General features: G+C 42.0%; 1 protein-coding gene across 1 annotated transcript in view; it reads right to left on the bottom strand.

Moving 5' to 3' along the window:
- The window catches only part of TNKS (tankyrase), a 166,837-nt gene extending 147,265 nt beyond the window's left edge, over nucleotides 1–19,572 (bottom strand). Inside the window, exon 1 of the mRNA XM_080659908.1 lies at nucleotides 18,853–19,572. Coding sequence (XP_080516034.1) covers nucleotides 18,853–19,525 — 673 coding nt within the window. The 5' untranslated portion in view covers nucleotides 19,526–19,572. The remainder of the gene's footprint in view (nucleotides 1–18,852) is intronic.
- Nucleotides 19,573–19,970: the final 398 nt, after the last annotated feature.

Raw genomic sequence — 19,970 nt, 5'->3', positions numbered from 1 at the left:
TCACCAGGCCAATACTGGTGGTTCCAGATATCTGTGAACATCTCTAAACATTCATTAAACACAGTAACTTATAATTTTACTGAATTAAAAATCTTAATCATACTTTTATCTTGGCTGCTTGTGCCCCTTGCAGCCTCAAAATTAGAGAGGGATACCTAGCAGAGCAGATCCATCTCAACATGATATTCTAATTCTATTAACTTTCTTGTACAGGTCTACCTTCTAAAGTCTCCCAACATTGTCAGTTTTATTGCATTTTAAGGAGAAAATTACATGCCACAGTTTCTCTAATCTGGGGATTGAAGAAAATTTTGTGACATATTCTTTAAAAGGGGTTTTCCATATACCGGGTTAAATTTGTGCAGTCCAACATACTCAGAACCATAGACACCCAGTAATAGATTCCTGCTTAATTTATAATAAATGTTCCAAGACAGAGAAAAATACATTTTCTATTTAATATTCAAAGTCATTACTGCTTCCTCTTCTGATTTCAATTCTAACTATATTAGTCTTTAAATAAAGAACTATTTTATACTTCATTAGATCAGGAGTCACTCCCTGTTGTTTCTAAAATAACAATTTAGAAAACAAACTACAAAATGACTTCTAGTCATTGAAGCTGCATGTTTTTCATTTGTCAAAGGCAGACTTGGACAGATTAATTTTTCCATTTTACAGACCTGATTCAAAAAGGAAAACATTTATACTTAAAGAAAAGTATTTAATAGCAAGTGTAGTCAAGAATGTATGCCTTCTAAACCCAAGGAGAAATCACCAGAAGCAAAAAAGGGTAAAAAAGGAATCCCAGATTCCAGCCAAAAACAAAAACAAAATGAACAGCGCTGGCCAGCTTTCTCAGTGGTTAAAATACTGGCCCTGGGACCCAAGGGTCACAGGTTCGATTCCTGGTCAAGAGCACGTACCTGGGTTGAAGGTTCAATCCCTGGTCCTGGTTGGGACATAAGCGGGAGCCAACCAATCGATGTGTCTCTCTCCCTAAATGTCTACCCCTCCCCTCTGCCTTCCACGCTCTCTGAAAATTAATGGTTTTCTTCACTCCTCAGGTGAGGATTAAAAACAAACAAATCAAAAATGAAAGAAATCATTCCTCCTTGGGGAAGAAGGAAAAAAGGCTGAGTGCCACTGAAAGAAGAAACATCAGCTTAAGAGCTGAAGATCACGTACTCTAGACAGGCCGGGCCAGAGAAGTGTTCAAATTGTGTCCTTTTGACTCCCTAACATTGTCCCCTACGCTGCTGTGGAATATAAAGCAGTATCTCCAGTGGAGCTCTAGCCAAAAAAAAAGAGAAGTAACACCAAGGCAGATAAAAGGTGCCTGAGGTGGGAAGCAAAATACAGGTACTAGTAGACTCCCAATTAGGCATTCACAAGGAAGGTGACAGAACTTAGAAAAGGATCAGAGAAATCCTGAGCAACCAGAGTGTATTGAGCAAAACTCACCAGCCAGAGCCTCTCTATCCTGAGGCATGTCTCTATTTGCCTCACACTTGGGAGGACCAAAATCTAAAAAAACAGGCTTTCACCACCCCTAAAACCAATGCCCATTTAGGAATATACACACGCATAGCACTGTCTTAAAAACTTTCAGCAATTTGAGTTCATTTCACAGACTCAAGGCCCAGAGTTCCTATAACGCTAAAACTTCATTAATACCAAGGCAGTTTTCCCCCTGAAATAATAACTACCTTATAAGCTTATAAGTAGGAAGTAATAATTGTAAAAAGACTTTCTAAATCATAGAAGGTTGTACAAATATTAGATGTTCTTAATCTCACTAGATTTGGGAATCTTAACCTGGATTCCATGTGTCCTAAAGCAATGATTCTCAACCCTGTCTGTCTGTTAAAATCACCAGAGGAGTAAAAAAATAAATAAAAAGCCCTACCCCTACTCCTGCAATTTGATTTAACTGGTCTAGGGTTAAGAATCATTGCTCTGAAAGTCATTATCAGCATCGGCATGCCGATGGGACTTGTTAAAAATGTGAATTCTCAGACTCTACTCCAGACCAGCTGAATGAGAAATTTTGGGAATGTGGCCTCGCAAGCTGTTTTAACAAGCCATCCAGGTGACTGATGCGAAGTTTGAGAGCATGGTTCCAGTGCTTCTGAAAGTTTGTAATCCTCTGAAAATTACATATGAAATTTGGTATTTAAGTATATCTTTCTGTGAAAAATGTCTATACCTTTAATAGATTCTCAAAGAGTGTTAATAAAACTAAGAACCACTTGTATTGGTTCAGTAGCTTTCTAAGTGTGGTCTGTGGACCTCTGGTAGTCCCTAAGACCCTATCTGAGGATCTAAGAGGTCAAAACTACTTACAAAATAATACTAATATGAATTTGCCTTTTTCACCAGCAGGACAGTGCTTGATTTTATATCATGTGTCGGTGATTTGGAAAGTGTACACATGGTGTTCTTGATGATACAAAAGCAATCCTATCTTTTAAAGAGGGAATATGCTAATTGACTGCCACGCCCTCACAAAGATGGCAGCACCCACAGCCACAAGATGGCGGCTGCCCAGCTGACACCTGAAGCGCAGGCAAGCCTTAGATGTTAGGTGCCCAGCGACCCAGGGCTGGCCCAAGGTGCAGGCAAGCCTCAGATGGCAGCTGCCCAGCCGCCTAGGGCCACCCAAGGCTCAGGTAACCAGGGCCGGCAGAGGCTTGCGCTGCCCGCAGTGGCAGCAGCAGAGGTGTGATGGGGGCATCGCCTTCCCCTGATCGCCGGGTGGCCTCCCACCCCTGAGGGTTCCCGGACTGTGAGAGGGGGCAGGCCAGGCTGAAGGACCCCCCCTCCAGTGTATGAATTTTCATGCACCAGGCCTCTAGTGGTAAATAAAGCTGCTGACACCTTGGCATGAATCAAGACAATGGCACCAAACTACAGTATTAGCCATTGTATCCTTCACTGCCAGGCCCTCATAGTTAAAATAAAAATTTTTTAAAAGCCCCCAGTTTCACTTAAGAATATCCTTCATGAAAATGTAAATATTATTGTTATTAAATTCCAACTCTTGTGTACATTATCTCTTTAATATTCTTGTAGCAAAATGAGAAATACACACTAAGCACTTTCGCTACACACCAAATATGGTTGTCTTGAGGAACAAAACATATGCACTTGTTTGAGCTCAGTTTCATCTGTGTATTTGGCAATTTTCTCGAGAATGAACAAAGTGAGCCTGTCCCTTCAAGGAAAACAGTAGACAGTATTTGTTCCCAATGATAAAATTTGAGCTTTCAAATAAAAATGAGAACTTTGTAAAACTGTCATCTGCCACCATGAGCTTAACAGTTTCCCAATACTTAAATATTTTACGATAAGACTGGTGATGATGTTAGCAAATGTGTTTATTATATAAAGTGAAATGGGTCAATTTTAGCATAACAGAGTATGAAAAACTTAGTAATATGGCTTAAGATCCCATACTGCAACTAACCTTAAGAAAACTGCTAGTTATCAACTTTGGGTGTAGTTTCAAAGAAAACAAATCCAAGGTTATCTGAAAATGCTATTAAAAGATTCCTTCCCATTGCAACTATATAGTTATCCAGGATTTAAAGCTAAATTGTCTTCATATACTTCAAATGATAAAGTACAACAAATGGTATAAAGAAGCAATGAAAATTTTCCTGTCTTCTTCTTAAGTCAGACATTAAAAGTACAAAGGTAAAATAATGCCTCTTCTCATTAAGCTTTATTTTAGAAAACAGTAACTGTTCATTAAAAGTGTGATTTACAAGTGGACCTTGAGAAAGAAGATACATAACCAAGAAGGGCTCCTAGTAGCTAACTGGGCTCAAATTAAAAAACAAACAAAAAACAGAGTCTAGCAGCCAGTTCTAAACAGGGGCCTCTCACACAAGCCTTTTCAAGGAGAAAGCTGCAATGACCTGTTGCCTCCCACAATGAACTACCTACCTGTCTGAACTGTGTCTCTGCCCACTGAGCAAGCCTTTATAAAGGAGTTCCTGGAATTGTATTTCAACCAATAGGACTGAGGTTTCCCCCCATCCAATTAGAGCTGCACAGCTATATCCCCATCAGCATATTTACTTAACTATTAGAGTGGCTCCATTCTGACCAATCAGGACAGTGCCTTTTGGTCCAATCATACTGCAAGGATTTGGAATTCTCATTTGCATGAGGATGGACCAATCAGGAACTAGTGGAGGGGACTTCTGCCTATATCAGTTAGCTCCCCTCTGGCTCAGAGAATACACTTTCCCTTTCCATCAAAGGCTGGAGGTAAAAAAAATCAAAGGTTGAAACAGAAACACTGAAGGTGTCTTGCTGGACCAAAGTGGAACAGAGTGGCAAGGGCAGAGCAAAGCAGACCAAAGCAGGTGGAGCACACCAAAGCAGAGCAAAGCTAGCTAACCAGAGAGGAGCCTCACCTGGAAGGCCACCTTGTAGCCATGCTGTTCCATAGCCAATGCTACCTCTTAATTGAACTGTAACACTACTGAGCTGTTCTCATAGTTGTGCTTATCACAACTGAACTATTTGCACTTAATAAAGTTTCCTTTCTCCACCCCTCTCAAACTGGGAATTCCAGTTGGTGTTAAATTGGCACCAAGAACCATCGATTGACACACAAAGTTTATGACTGTTACTTCTTAATTTCTCAACTTTAACTCCTAATATGATAAATACCCACAGACATAATCTACATAAATAAACGCTCTATCAAATATTTTTAAGAGTGAAGAGTCCTGAGACTATCAAGTTTGAGAAACACTGCATTATAACTATAAACTTCCTCAGAGGCAGGAAATAATTCTCATCATCTTGGTCTTTATAATAGTACTTATATTTATTGAGTTGTTACTAAATTACTATAAAACCTTAGGGCTCATGCCAGATTACTGAGAAACAGACCAATCCCACACTATGGGATTGTCTTAGTAACTATTAATTAAGCAAGTTGCACACATTCCTTTAAATTTCTATATGCACTCCATTAATACTGAACTGGTAGTTTCATACTGCCAATGAAGGACCACATTTACTCTCAGAAATGTGAATTAACAAGAGATGAGTGGGTATCCTCAACATATCACTAAGATTCAATGCAATGAATAAGCTATTTCCCATATTTCATGTTGGTAATATTAAGAATTGAGTTTTTTTCTAGGGCAATAGGAAGACCAAAATGCCTACAAAGACATTTAAAATTTTTTGTTTTAAAATACCAATAACACAAATTTTACCATCTTAACCATTTTTGAGGGTCAGTTCAGGGGTATTAAGTACTTTCAAATTATTGTGACTCCCATATGTTTTATTTATTACTCAACATTCTTTTTTGCTTCCATGAATCAAAAAATATAGCAGTTTATCTTTAAGATTTTCTAACAATTTTAAGTAGTCTTTTAAAGAAGTTGCTAAAATACTCTGTTAGACAGACATGAACAGAGCAAGGACAATGGGCCAGGTACAGAAACTCACCAGGGCAGAAAGCCCCAAGTGCCTAGGAAGAGGCAAAACTGGAAAAACAAGAACCTCACCCACAGAGTAACCTATCCTCCCCTAGCATGTCACTAGTCATGCGGTTTAGACCCCTTGACCTTTTCCTCCCTATAGATAACATTTAGGCCTCAGTTGTTTTTCAGCTCCAGGCCCAGAAAAGCAGCAAAACCAGACAAGTGAAGTTTTGGCTGCCTCAGGACCAGCTATATTGACTGATGACCCCGTGCCCTGGCACCAAGAAATCAGTGGACTCCAGGACCCTGAAAGACGGCACCTGGAAAGCTGATGAATATTCTATTGAGACCCTCCCCTGAGATCTCCCCTAAGATTTCCACCTGCAAGAGAGATAAATATGCTCAGGACAAAGGACCCAGTGTGCCCTCTCCTTTTAAGGAGCACTCCTATGCCATTCCCTTCTCCCTCTCCTTCCCCCACAGCCACATATCCCCTAACCTCTAAGGGACCCCACAAGACTTGCAACCAGGGGAGCAATGGGCAGTGGCAGCTCACTCCAGGCTAACCCCCTGAACCTGTCTCTAAACCCCCTTTTCTCTGACTTCTCAGTAAGCCAAAGCAGCCCAACCTAGGTTCTCCTGTTGCTTCTTCTATGCCCTTTCTTGTTTCACTGTCCTAATTATATTTTTGCTGCCATCATGGACCCAATATCCTTTGGTTCAGTGCTGTGTAGCCCTTGGCTTTGGATATTCCCATTGTCCAACCCCTTTTCCTTAAATAAATTCAATTTTTCTTTATTCATTGTCTGAGATGGCTATTTAGCCTGTCTGCACATCACTGACTTTAACCTTTCACCCTCTTCATTAAATTATCAGGTTCTCAAAGACAGATTACTTTCACTCACACTTTTTTATGATTATGAAACAATTGATTAAAAGATCAGAGTCCAACATTCTAATAATTCAAATGTTCCAATACCTTACTAAATATATATATACTAGAGGCCCGGTACACGAAATTTGTGCACGGGTGTGGGGGGGCATGACCATCAGCCAGCCTGCACCCTCTCCAATCTGGGACATCACTCTCACAATCCAGGACTGCTGGCTCCCAACTGCTCACCTGCCTGCTGTCCTGATTGCCCCTGACCACTTCTGCCAGCCAGCCTGATCACCCCCTAACAACTCCCCTGCCAGCCTGATTGATGCCTAACTGCTCCCCTGCCAGACTGTTTGCCCCTAACTGCCCTCCCCTGCAGGCCTGGTCACTCCTAACTGCCCTCCCCTGCAGGCCTGGTCCCCCCCAACTGCTCTCCCCTGCAGGCCTGGGTCCCCCACAACTGCCCTTCCCTGCAGGCCTGGTCACCCCCAACTTCCCTCCTCTGCTGGCCTGGTCACCCCTAACTGCCCTCCCCTGCAGGCTTGATCGCCCCCAACTCCCCTCCCTTGCAGGCCTGGTCCCTCCCAACTGCCCTCCCCTGCTGGCCATCTTGTGGTGTCCATCTTGTGTCCACATGGGGGCAGGATTTTTGACCACATGGGGGCAACCATCTTGTGTGCTGGAGTGATGGTCAATCTGCATATTACTCTTTTATTAGATACAATATAGATCTGGTGCACGGGTGGGGGGCCAGCTGGTTTGCCCTGAAGGGTGTCCCAGATCAGTGTGGGGGTTCCCTTGGGGAGTGGCGCGGCCTGGGCAAGGGGCCTGTGGTGGTTTGCAGGCCGGCCATGCCCCCCGGCGACCTAAGCGGAGGCCCTGGTATCTGGTATTTTTTATCTTCTACAATTGAAACTTTGTAGCCTGGAGCGGAGCCAAGCCTTCTGTTCACTCCGTGGCGGCACCCATTTCTGTTGGGATTTATTTTTCTTCTATAATTGAAACTCTGTAGCTTTAAGCAGAGGCCAAAGCAGGCCAGGGCTGCAGAAACTTGGCTTCCTCCATTGCCGGGGGCAACCCTAGCCTCCTGCTCTCTCCAGCTCCGTGGCTGCCGCCATTTCTGTTGGGATTTATTTATCTTCTATAATTGAAACTTTGTAGCCTTGAGCGGAGGCCAAGGCAGGCCAGGGCTGCAGAAACTTGGCTTCCTCCATTGCCATGGGCAACCCTAGCCTCCTGCTCTCTCCAGCTCCGTGGCTGCTGCCATTTTGGGGGGGATTTATTTATCCTCTATAATTGAAACTTTGTAGCCTGGAGTGGAGTCCTGGGCCGGCAAGGGCAGGCGGAAAGCTTGGCTTCCTGTACTGCTGGGGAAACCCAAGCCTCCCTCCTACTCTCTGTGGCTGCAGCCATCTTGGTTGGGTTTATTTGCATATTCGCTCCTGATTGGCTTGTGGGCATGGCTTGTGGGTGTAGCGGAGGTATGGTCAATTTGCGTACTACTTTTATTAGATTATATATATATGGCCTCAATGAAATCCTAGTAACAATGTTTTAATAAAGCATCTACATGCAGCTTTGCTTTATTTTAAATGCCTAGAAAAAGAGATGGGGGAAATTTGTCAAAATGACTGTATGATCTGCTTGACATGGGGTAGTGAGATGATGGGCTACTTTATAGTGTACTTTTCAAAATAAGTACAATTACTTTTGTTTTCAGAAAACAAATTTGAGAAAGCAATAACTATCAAATTATAAGATGTCTCAAAAAGTTATTTCTCATTGCTATCAACTTTCTGTTTGAATAGCATGGACCAAATTATTTTAGGACAGCCAGATGTAGATTTAAATCTAGCTCTATCACTTAACAGCTATGTGACCTGGGACAAGACATCAATCTCTGAGTCTCAGTTTCTTCATCCTTGAAGTAGAGGTAAAACCTATCTCATATGGTTGCTGTAAGGATTAAATAAAATTACATAGGGTAAACACAAAAATTATTCCAAGGCAGTTGTGGCTAATTTTGTTAGTTTTTATACTCTTATTGAGTAACTGTATCAAAACTAATTTCATTCATATATATGCCAACAGAGCAGTGAAAGCACTTTAATAACAAAGGGTGGGACTATATATAAGGTCATTTACATATTTTAGAAAGTCAGAAGATCAGAAATCAGAGGTACTAATTTACGAAGTTCCACTTACTCAAATATTCCTAGGGTACCCGAATACTTACCTCTATTTTATCGACTTTTATAAAATTCCAATAGAGCAACAGTTACACTTTCTTACTGTTAAGTCTTTGTAGATTTTGGGGAGGTAGAGGGTAGCCAAGTTTTGGATAGCTTACTAATTTTTTAATTAGTCCAACAAGTTTTTTTTTCCAAATGAGAATATTTTCTTGCAATGACGAAAAGTGTAAGTTGGCATCTCTTCTTGAGACATTAGAAAAAAAAGAGTAAATGTGCTCATTATAACTCCATATCATTTCTTTCTAAAAAAACAAATTTCCAGAATCAACATGAGAACAACCTGATCTTTTGGAAATGGAGAACTGCGTATTTTATTAACAAGATGGATGAGAATGTCAAAATGTTTTTCATGGCTGTTGAACATATCAAAATGAAGGCATCTTTTCGGTGTCTAGTTATAGACATACACATCCTAGGTTTTCAAAAGCGTTATAACTGGGCATTAGCTGGACATCAGGAAGTTTAGGTTATTTTTAAACTATACTTAATGATACAGGGGACTTCAACTTTAAGGATACCTGGTAGATCAGTAAATTCAAAACCACGTTTTTTTCAGTTTGTAGTTAATAAAAATCATCTGCTAACTACCAAATGTCTCTTCACTAACTTTTAAAATCTACCTCAGGGGGAAAAAAAAGTTTCAAGTCCAAAGAAACCAACAAACAGTTGCCACTATTAGTTCAGTTTGTGTTACACCAAAAAGGCAAGAGGGAGAGGAAACTTTACATTATTTAATTTATTCTTTTGCTATAATTTTAAAAAATCACTAGTCTAAATTGAATAGATAGCTGACACAGAAAACAGTTTTTTGAGAAAACAGCCTCAAAAAAAAAAGTTCAAGCTCACACTGCTGATTCTACACATAGATAGCTGAGCAAACAGGCAAAACAAGTTTCCACTTGACAAAGAACCCAACAACACACAGTAAGGAAAAGCAATATTGGAGAGCTGATGAAGCCTTAAAAGGAAAACTCAGTAGGCACCCAAAAACAAAATACTCATAACTTGCATCAGTTACTCAAAAATCAAATGATTTTTTTAAAATGATCCTCAAAGTTAGTCTGAGCACCTAGACTTTAGTAGAAATCCCCAAAACCCACCCTACTAAATTCCTATTATAAAAAATTGGTCCTCCAATCAGGGCTATATCCTAACTTCCTGAGAGATTCTGTCAGAAGAATAAACATAGGCCAAAGTAATTTCAAGGACCCTGACATAGGGGAAAAATAAAAATATAAGAGACACTTGTCTCTTCAATTGTGTCTACTGCATATTTTACAATCAACTACAGAAAAGATTTCTTTGTCCATGAGCAAAAGCAAGCTATTACATATATTTAAAAATAAGCCACTCCAGTGTTTACTTCAGCATTTCCTCACAAGACTCAAAGATATTTACTCCTTTCCAAAACCTAACACTACAATGAAATACATTTTCTTAGCATTATTTACATACCTAGTTATACTGGTACACATAAATATATGTGTATTTATGTATCCTGGGCTCTAAACTGAAGATTTCATTTTTCAATATATTTATGCTCACAATTTCACCCTGTATGTTATATCTTCTATCAACCAGATGTATTTCTTTTGCCTTTTAACTGCCAAAGAATCACCTCAGGTCTGAAAGGAAGGAAATGCCCAGAGGAGAGAAAAGAAGGCAGGTGACCAGACTAAAGTTATCAAAACAACCTTCTATGTAAAAAGACTGTGAAGAAATCATTTCATCTATAAAATGTCCTTAGCAGAATGTCTCTGGTTAAGGTGCCCTAGAAAGTGGCACATGGGCTATATAAAATGAGATATAAAATGGTGACGCTTCATAATTTAAATGCTACTACTATAAGAGATGATCCTGCAAACAACTGAGAGACTTCATCTAGTCTAGGTCAGAGACACCTATGTCCACCATCAGAAGAGAGGACAAATGGAGTTACACCCTCAACATCTCAGACCTCTATTTTTATCCTTGCAATTATTTAACAATTAATTCCTATAAAAATGAGCAATGGAAAAATACCAAGGTCAAATCCCATGCAAAATTCTTAAAAGAAGAATTTGAGACAGAATTGGACCCCTATAGATAATATATACCATAAGAAAATGCTCACATCATAGACAAAATTATGATTTACTATTCAACACTAGATAAAAGACAATATGAAAAATGATACAAGTTGGCATATACCTGAACTAGAAATAAGATGGCAAAACTCAGAAAATAATTCAAAATTAAGAAAAATCATTTCAGAAATAAAGACTAAAAATGGAAAACAAAGGTGAAAACCCCTAACAGATAATGCATTATAATGGGGATTTGCAAACTATGACCCATACACCAAATCTGGCCATCACCTGTTTTTACAAATAAAGTTTTATTGAAACACAACCAATAGATACCTTCATGGTACAAAAGCACAGCTGAGTATTTGAAACAGAGACCATATAGGGCACAAAGCCTAAAATACTTATTGTCTGGCCATTTACACAAAATGTTTCCCAACTCCTACAATAAGAGAAATGAAAGGTAAAAGAAATATTTTGAAAAGCAAAAATAAATGAAGATATATATTTTTTTTAAAGGATACAAGAGTGACAGTTATCAGTGGCTCTGAGGAGGTAAGTACAGGCAGTTATTATTTAAATGGGAAGGGTTTCTATTTAGGATAAAATGTTTTAGAAATGGACAGTGGTGGGAGAAACCAAGATGGCAGCATAGGTAAACACTTGAACTTGCAGCCTCGCATAACCACTTCAAAACTACAACTAAAAGATAAAACGGACATCATCCAGAACCAAAGGAAGGCTGGCTAAATGGAAATTCTACAACTAGAAGGGAAGAGAAAAGCACACTGAGACTCAGAGGAGCTGCAGAAGTAAAGTACAGAGGTACAGAGGTGCACGCGCACAGAGGGGTGGCAACTGAGTACACGACTGGCTTTTTCAATCAGGAGTGAGACACAAGCTCCCGACTGCTCTGAACTCCAGTTCTGGGTGAGACTCTGGGGACCCAGACTCATACAGGGAGAAACTGGACTGTCTGGCAGTGGGCGGAACTCGAGGGCGGCTTTCTCTCAGAGGTGCTTGCAGCGATTATCACGGGACACTGAGACACAGGAGCCTCTTAGGGCAGGGTTGACGGTCAGCCATTGCTGTTTGCTCCACTCCATCCAAGCTGTGCGCAGAGGCTTTTGTATATGAATGGCTGGGTCCTTTGAAATCTAAACTTACCTAACAAACTGCAGCTGAGTCAGAGAGACCCAGAACAACCAAAAGAAGGCCCAAGGCCCCACAGCAGCTTGCATTGCTTCACAGCTGGGCCTCATCTGGGCACCTCCAAAACCCAAACAAAGAAGAGGAACCTGCAGATCTCTCTGTAGTTCCTGCTGGGTGGCCTCAGGCAGAGGCTAAATTAGCACCTCCTTGGAGATCCAAGAGCCAGTGTACCCAGGGATCAGAGTAGGACCATCCAGATTAGAACTCCTCAGATCCATAAGGGACACACTCAGGGGGCAGACTCAGTGAGCACCAAAGCCCCACTGAAGCAAGTCTTGCCTCATAAGGGTGTCTCGAGCACAGAAGTTCTCCCAGCGTAGACACAGCTGATCCTCACAGCCAATTGACCTGGAGTTCAATTCCTCCCAGTGATACCAACAACAATCAAGGCTTAACTACAACAAGACTGTGCACACTGCCCACAAAGGGGTGCACCAAGAGTGTCCACCTCAGGTAACTCGGAGGCTGAGCCACTGGGCCCTATAGGACACCTAGCACACAAAGCCACTCTATCATCTCAGGGAAGCAGCCAAAATGCAGAGACAAAGAAACAGGTCACAAATGAAAGAAATGGAGGAAAGCAAACAACTGGATATAGAGTTCAAAACCACGGTTATAAGGTTTTTCAAGAATTTTCTAGAGAAGACCGATAAATTTAGTGAGACCCTCGAGGATATGAAAAAGGACCAACTAGAAATTAACCACACACTGACTGAAATAAAAAATAATATACAGAGATCCAACAGCAGACTAGAGGTTTGCAAGAATCAAGTCAAAGATTTGAAATACAAAGAAGCAAAAAACACCCAACCGGAAAAGCAAAAAGAAAAAAGAATCCAAAAATATGAAGACAGTGTAAGGAGCCTCTGGGTCAACCTCAAGCGTACCAACATCCAAATTATGGGGTGCCAGAAGAAGAGAGAGAACAAGATACTGAAAACCTATTTGAAGAAATAATGACCGAAAACTTCCCCCACCTGGTAAAAGAAATAGACTTACAAGTCCAGGAAGCGCAGAGAACCCCAAACAAAAGGAATCCAAAGAGGACCACACCAAGACACATCATAATTAAAATGCCAAGAGCAAAAACACAAAGAGAGAATATTAAAAGCAGCAAGAGAAAAACAGTTTCCTACAAGGGAGCACCCATACAACAGTCAGCTGATTTCTCAACAGAAACTATGCAGGCCAGACGGCAAGAAATATTCAAAGTGATGAATAGCAAGAACCTACAACCAAGATTACTCTACCCAGCAAAGCTATCATTCAGAATTGAAGGGCAGATAAAGAGCTTCACAGATAAGAAAAAGCTAAAGGAGTTCATCACCGCCAAACCAGTATTATATGAAATGCTAAAAGGTATTCTTTAAGAAGAGGAAGAAGAAAAAAAAGGTAAAGATAAAAATTATGAACAACAAATACATATCTACCAACAAGTGAATCTAAAAATCAAGTGAATAAAAAATCTGATGAACAGAATAATCTGGTGAATATAATAGAATCAGGGGCATAGAAAGGGAGTGGACTGACAATCCTCAGGGGGAAAGGGGTGTGGGGGGTGTGGGAAGAGACTGGACAAAAATCATACACCTATGGATGAGGACAGTGGGAGGGGTGGTAAGGGCATGGGGTGGGGTGGGAACCAGGTGGAGGGGAGCTATGGGGGGGAAAAAGAGGAACAACTGTAATAATCTGAACAATAAAGATTTATAAAAAAAATAAGATAATGTATGTAAACTGCTTGACAAAAAAAAAAAGGACAGTGGTGATGGTCTGACAACACTGTGAATATTAATGCCATTGGAGTGTACACTTAAAAATGTTAAATTTTATGTTATATATATTTTATCACAAAAAAAAGCAAGTTACAAATTTGTAAGACAGGCAAAGTTCCAATATACATAAAACCAAGAAAAGAATACTAAAAACTGTAATTTAAGAAAACTTATATGCATATATGCAAAACCCATGGACAGAGACAACAGGGTAGTGAAGGGCTGGGACAAGGAGAGGGGGCAGCCTTGAAGGGGTCAATGGGGGGGAAAGGGAGATATATGTAATACTATCAACAATAACGATTTAATTAAAAAAATAAGGTAAATACTATGAAATCTCAGAATTCAATGCTTTGTTAAAAGCCTTTTTTTAAGACCTCACCTGAATTTTTCTTTGAAAAGACCTCATCCTATATAATAAAAGGGTAACATGCAAATAGACCAAATGGCAGAACAACCAATCAAAGCATAATCCTATCTAATAAAAGAGTAATATGCAAATTGACCATACCTCTGCTACACCCACAAGCCACACCCACCAGCCAATCAGGAGTGAGTATGCAAATTAACCCAACAAAGATGGATGCGGCCACGGAGAGAGCATGAGGTTTGGGTTTCCCTGGCAATGGAGGAAGCCCAGCTTTCCGCCTGCCCTTGCCTGCCTTGGCCTCTGGTTAAGGCTACAAAGTTTCAATTATAGAAGATAAATAAATCCCCCCAAAAATGGCGGCAGCCACAGAGCTGGAGAGAGCAGGAGGCTTGAGTTGCCCCCGGCGATGGAGGAAGCCAAGCTTTCCGCCTGCCCTGACCTGCCTTGGCCTCCGCTCAAAGCTACAAAGTTTCAATTATAGAAGATAAATAAATCCCAACAAAAATGGCTGTGGCCACGGTGTGAGCAGGAGGCTTGGCTCTGCTCAAGGCTACAAAGTTTCAATTATAGAAGATAAATAAATCCTAGATACCAGAGCCTCCTCTTGGGTCACCAGGGGGCATGGCCAGCCTGCAAACTACCACAGGCCCCACACCCAGGCTGCCCCACGCCCCAAGGGAACCCCCACCCTGATCTGGGACACCCTTCAGAGCAAACCAGCCGGCCCCTACCCGTGCACCAGGCCTCTATCCTATCTAATCCTATCTTATTATAGAATAATATGCAGATTGACCGTCACTCCAACACACAAGATGGTTGCCCCCATGTGGACACAAGATGGCCAGCAGGGGAGGGCAGTTGGGAGGGACCAGGCCTGCAAGGGAGGGGAGTTGGGGGCGATCAAGCCTGCAGGGGAGGGCAGTTAGGGGTGACCAGGCCAGCAGAGGAGGGAAGTTGGGGGTGACCGGGCCTGCAGGGAAGGGCAGTTGGGGGGGACCTACGCCTGCAGGGGAGAGCAGTTGGGGGGGACCAGGATACAGGGGAGGGCAGTTAGGGGCAAACAGGCTGGCAGGGGAGCAGTTAGGCATCAATCAGGCTGTCAGGGGAGTGGTTAGGGGGTGATCAGGCTGGCAGGCAGAAGTGGTTAGGGGCAATCTGGACAGCAGGCAGGTGAGCAGTTGGGAGCCAGCCATCCTGGATTGTGAGAACGATATCTGACTGCCCATTTAGGCCCAATCCAGGGCCTAAATGGGCAGTCAGACATCCCTCAAGGGGTCCCAGATTGGAGAGGGTGCTGGCTGGGCTGAGGGACACACACCCCCGTGCACGAATTTGGTGCACCGGGCCTTTAGTATGCTAATGATATGCTAAGGCTGCTCAAACACTTGCTATGATGTGCACTGACCACCAGGGGGCAGATGCTCTGACTGATAGGTTAGCTTGCTGCTGTGGTCCGGCCAATTGGACTGAGCAAGATGGGCCAGACATGCCCCGCAGTCCCTCCCTGGCCCAATCATGCACTAGTGGGGTCCCTCAGCCTGGCCTGGTCCCTCGTGCAATTCAAGATCCCTTGGGGGATGTCAGAGAGCCAGTTTCAGCCGGATCCCGCAGCCCACACCCCTTGGGAGGGCACCAGATGCAGGCTCATGGCTGATGAGCACTGCTGTGGCAGCGTGAGCCTCTACCAATCTGGACTGATTGGGTGCGAGTCCATGGCAGGCACAGTGGGGCTGGGATGAGCAGGAGCAGCAGGTGACTTTGGACTGTAGGTTTTGGCCCCATCCCTGTAGGCCACACAGAGGGATCCCACCCATGCACGAATTCATGCCCCGGGCCTCTAGTCAGAATATATTGGCCCTTTATCAAAATTACGTCACTAGTAGGCATTAAAATAAGAAGATATCATCACTCTAAATTGATATGATTATAAAGTTTTGACTGCAGTCCTTTGAACAATAGAAAACCGGGGGTCAAGGATCTTATCTGTAGAAGAGAAAGTCTTACATAAACTCTAGTCAACAATATAGGACTGGGTCATTTTGATATAGCCATCTTCAGACGGCTTTAGAAATAGTGTTTTGAGAACTGTATCAAAAATGGAAACTGAAGATTATATTTCTAATTGTGGATAGGGTGATTCCATTGTCTCTAAGCCATATTTTAAACAAATAATTATCACAGTCCAAGATGGGAGAGAAAGGATTCTTAATTGTGCTGAAAGAATTTTGGTTACTCTTATGGTAATATTTTTTAAAAGTCATAAGGTTTAAATATGATTTCTGAGATCTTTAAGATGGATTCATTTCATTCTATAGAACTGTAAACTCATTTTAAAATAAAAATAAAGGCATTAATTAACATCCTTCCAATCTTTATTTGGCTAGCTAGTTTGGACTCATCTTTTAAATCCCTGCTTAAAAATCTCTATCTGGAAAGACTTCCTTATGTCCTAAAACCAGGACAAACGTCCCTATTATCTGCTCCAACAGATAGTATAATAAAGTATTTTTTGTATCACTTTAGGTTACACACTTTGTGGGGTTTTGTTATTATTGTTCTTATCTAGCTGTCCCTACCAGACTGTAAGCTCCATAAGGGTAAGGACTACTTATTTGCCATTTCAAAATTGTATCAGTATTTAACACCTGTTCTATGATATTAAAATATTTGTGAAAAATGAACTATAAGTTTTAAACTTTTCCATCCATCCAAGAGATTGTACCTATTTCCTATCTTTAAAACAGCTATTCAAGGACAATTCAATTAATAGCATTCCAATCAACTAATAGTCAACTGAGAATTACTTTTAACTACTCAGACTATACATGATGGAGAAGACTAGATTTAACAAAGCTTTAATGCTATACATAGAAACATGAAGTATGGTAAACTGACTATAGGGTGGTATGTTTTTACACCATGGAGAGTTTTACTGTTTTTGTTTTGTCTGTTTTCCACAATTGAACTAAACCATTTTTTTTTTTCCGGTAATATCCGGTTCAAGGTTGGATTCTCAATAACTACAACATAATTACAGGACTAAAACAGAATAAAAAGTAACTGTTATGACAAACAGAAGTGATTTGGGAGATATGCTCTACCTCATGTGTGGCTAATCCTAAACAAGTTCATTATTACACAAATAAATGTAAGTATCATCTGTGATTACTTACAATGGAGTAAGCTGAGGAGTGACAAGACTTGTGAAACAATGTTAAAATAGTCAAATTTGGAATAAACTATGCAAAAACAAACAACCTTGGTTAATTTATAACACCAGGCGCAGGCCTTTCATTTGGCCTAAAGAAAAAGAAATGCTATTTCATCTAAAATAAGCAGTATCCTGTAGCAAATATCTAGTTAGAGGATAGCCTGTTTATGATCCAACTCACTACATTTCCAACAGTAATGTCTACTTGCCAGGAATGGATCCAGTAATCTAATAATGATTTCCTGTGTTTCTCATATTGTTGATCATGGCCCATTAATGAGTCACAAACAGCATTTGTAAATAATGAAATGTAATAGGATATAAATATCAGAGTACAACACATGCGGTAAGGGAAAGTATTGTTTCCTGAAACTTTTGATTCAGTTTGTGTGTGTGACAATGTAAAATTTGTTTCTAACTATTGATTGCAATAAAAAAACGTGTGAATCTACTCTAAAAATATATATCCCCAATTACTTCCTTTCCCCAAAACTGGGAAAGTAGATATTCTCTATCACAATTACTCACAAAAATTAAAAGTGAATTCAACCCAGGTATAGGTTAATAGTTTAAACTTGATTTCACAAGTTCAAATCCAGGTTCCACTACTTTCTGTGTGAATTTGGACTTATTTAAACAGTATGTGTTTCACTTTTGTCATCTGTAAATGGGGGTAAGAATATCTTGCAAGTTTTGGTAACAATAATATATATAGTAAGTTCTTAAATATTTTACCATTAACAGAACAAACTGAAGGCATGATATATATTAGAAACAGCAAAAAACTTAACAGAGGTATCACAGTTATCTAGGCTGTGAGAATATGTTCTTTGTTTTGTTTTATATTTCTGTAGTTTATAAAAATATACTAGATGTTTTTAAAATTAAAAACCTAATTCCAAGGTTTGGGAATTAGAACTTATTCTTGCGAACTTATGTGCCAAGTGCTTCTCACTAAATACACAATCTTAGTATATAATTTTTGCCCATGAGAAAACGGAGGCAACTGAGCTGAGCTAAAGTCTATGTTAGACAAGTAACAAATAGCAGTGTCCAGGACTTCAAATCCTGTATTTCTTCTATTATTATATAATGCATCCAAATATTCTTCTCCGGTTGTTTCATATAGGAATATTTTGATCTACCAATTAGACTGTAAACCTGAGAAAGGGGGAAGGTTTCACAAACTTTATTTTTGTCTTTCACTGGCTTACTAAGTCTAGGACAGATCCTTAAACACTTGTTGAGTCACATTCAACCGCTTTTGTTCTACACTCTCCTCATGGGACATACCTTGTAAAAACAAACGACAAAACTACTCTAAGCCTGCCCAAATCTAACTTTGTTCCTACACAGAACCGAAAAAGTTTACGTATACCCACAGCCAGAGACTACCACGAAGGGGATTGGGAATGAGTACAAATATCACCAAAAAGAACGCATTCCCACGGTCCCCCACCACGCCCCCGTCACCCAGGCACTAATGAAAGGAACCACCGACCCTAGTCTCTCTGTGAGGTGTTCAAGAACCATAACCACGCCCCCATCTTGTTCCATCACAATAACTTGTTTTCTTTCCCTACCGGGACCCCCGTCCCTAACATCAAAACCCTTAAAAAAAGTTTCTGACCTGCAGCGAAGTGCAGGGGAGAAGATTTCCGGCCGGCCATGTCCTTAGCGTTCACGTTGGCCGCGTCCACCAGCCTCTTCACCCGGGACACGTCCCCATTGCGGCAGGCCTCCAACAGCTCCCGTAGGGCCCCGCTCACAGCTGGGACCCCTGGCCCCGGCCCCGCTGCCCCGGGCCCCACTGTGGCTGCGGTGCTAACTCCCGCCGCCTCAGGGCTCTCCGCCAAGCTCGATCCGGGGGAGGATGGAGAGGAAGAGGAGGAAGAAGTTGGGGAAGAAGAGGACGACGGTGAATTATTACTGACACCGCCGGCTGGGTTGGGAGGGACTCCGACGGCAGATGAAGCGGAAACCACCGGTACCACGGGAGCGGTGGCGACGGTACAGATTGTGCTGGTGGTATTGCAACAGCTGGTACTGTCAACCGGGTCCGGGGATCGGGGCCTGTCGGGCGGATCCCGACTGCCATCCCCCTCTGGCAGCGCTAGGCCGTGCCGCGGGGAGGCGAAGGGGGCCAGGCCGCCCGCCGTGGGAGAGGCTGGGGTGGTCCCCGGGGCCAGGCCAGGGCTGAGTGGTGGGGGAGGTGGTGGCGGCGGCGCCGAAGCCCCTGGGGCGGGCTGGAGCTGTTGTTGATGATGGTGGTGATGATGCTGAGAGCGACGCGACGCCGCCATCTTCGGACTCCCCCGGCACTGTCACTGCGGCAACGGCCCCACAGCCCGCCCTCACTTCCGACTTCCGGACCAATCAGCATCCAGCGCACAGGAAATGATGCTTGGTGGAGTGGGAGGGGTCAAGGAGAAATAGGGAAGTATTGGGAGCTCGGATTACGGCCACGGAAGGGGGCGTGGCTTTGTGGCTGAGAGGCGGGCTTTGTGACGCCTGGGCAGGCCGGCGGGGAGATTTGAAAGCTGCAGGCAGTGTCTACCTAAATGGGCAAGTTACCTGCATTTCTAGCTTTCAGCTTGCTTACATTGCCCTGCTCCGTTCTCTGGCCAAGTCTCCTTTAATTTTCCTTATCTTGCCCAAAGCCTGCTCTTCAGGTGTAACTTAGTGCGAGAAGAGAATGTGTCGTTTTTCATCTAGCAAGGGTCCTCGTTTGAAAAATGGAATACTAGC

Source organism: Plecotus auritus, assembly GCF_963455305.1.
Source record: "Plecotus auritus genome assembly, chromosome: 3".
NCBI lineage: Eukaryota > Metazoa > Chordata > Mammalia > Chiroptera > Vespertilionidae > Plecotus > Plecotus auritus.
This window is presented reverse-complemented; position numbering and strand designations above follow the sequence as displayed.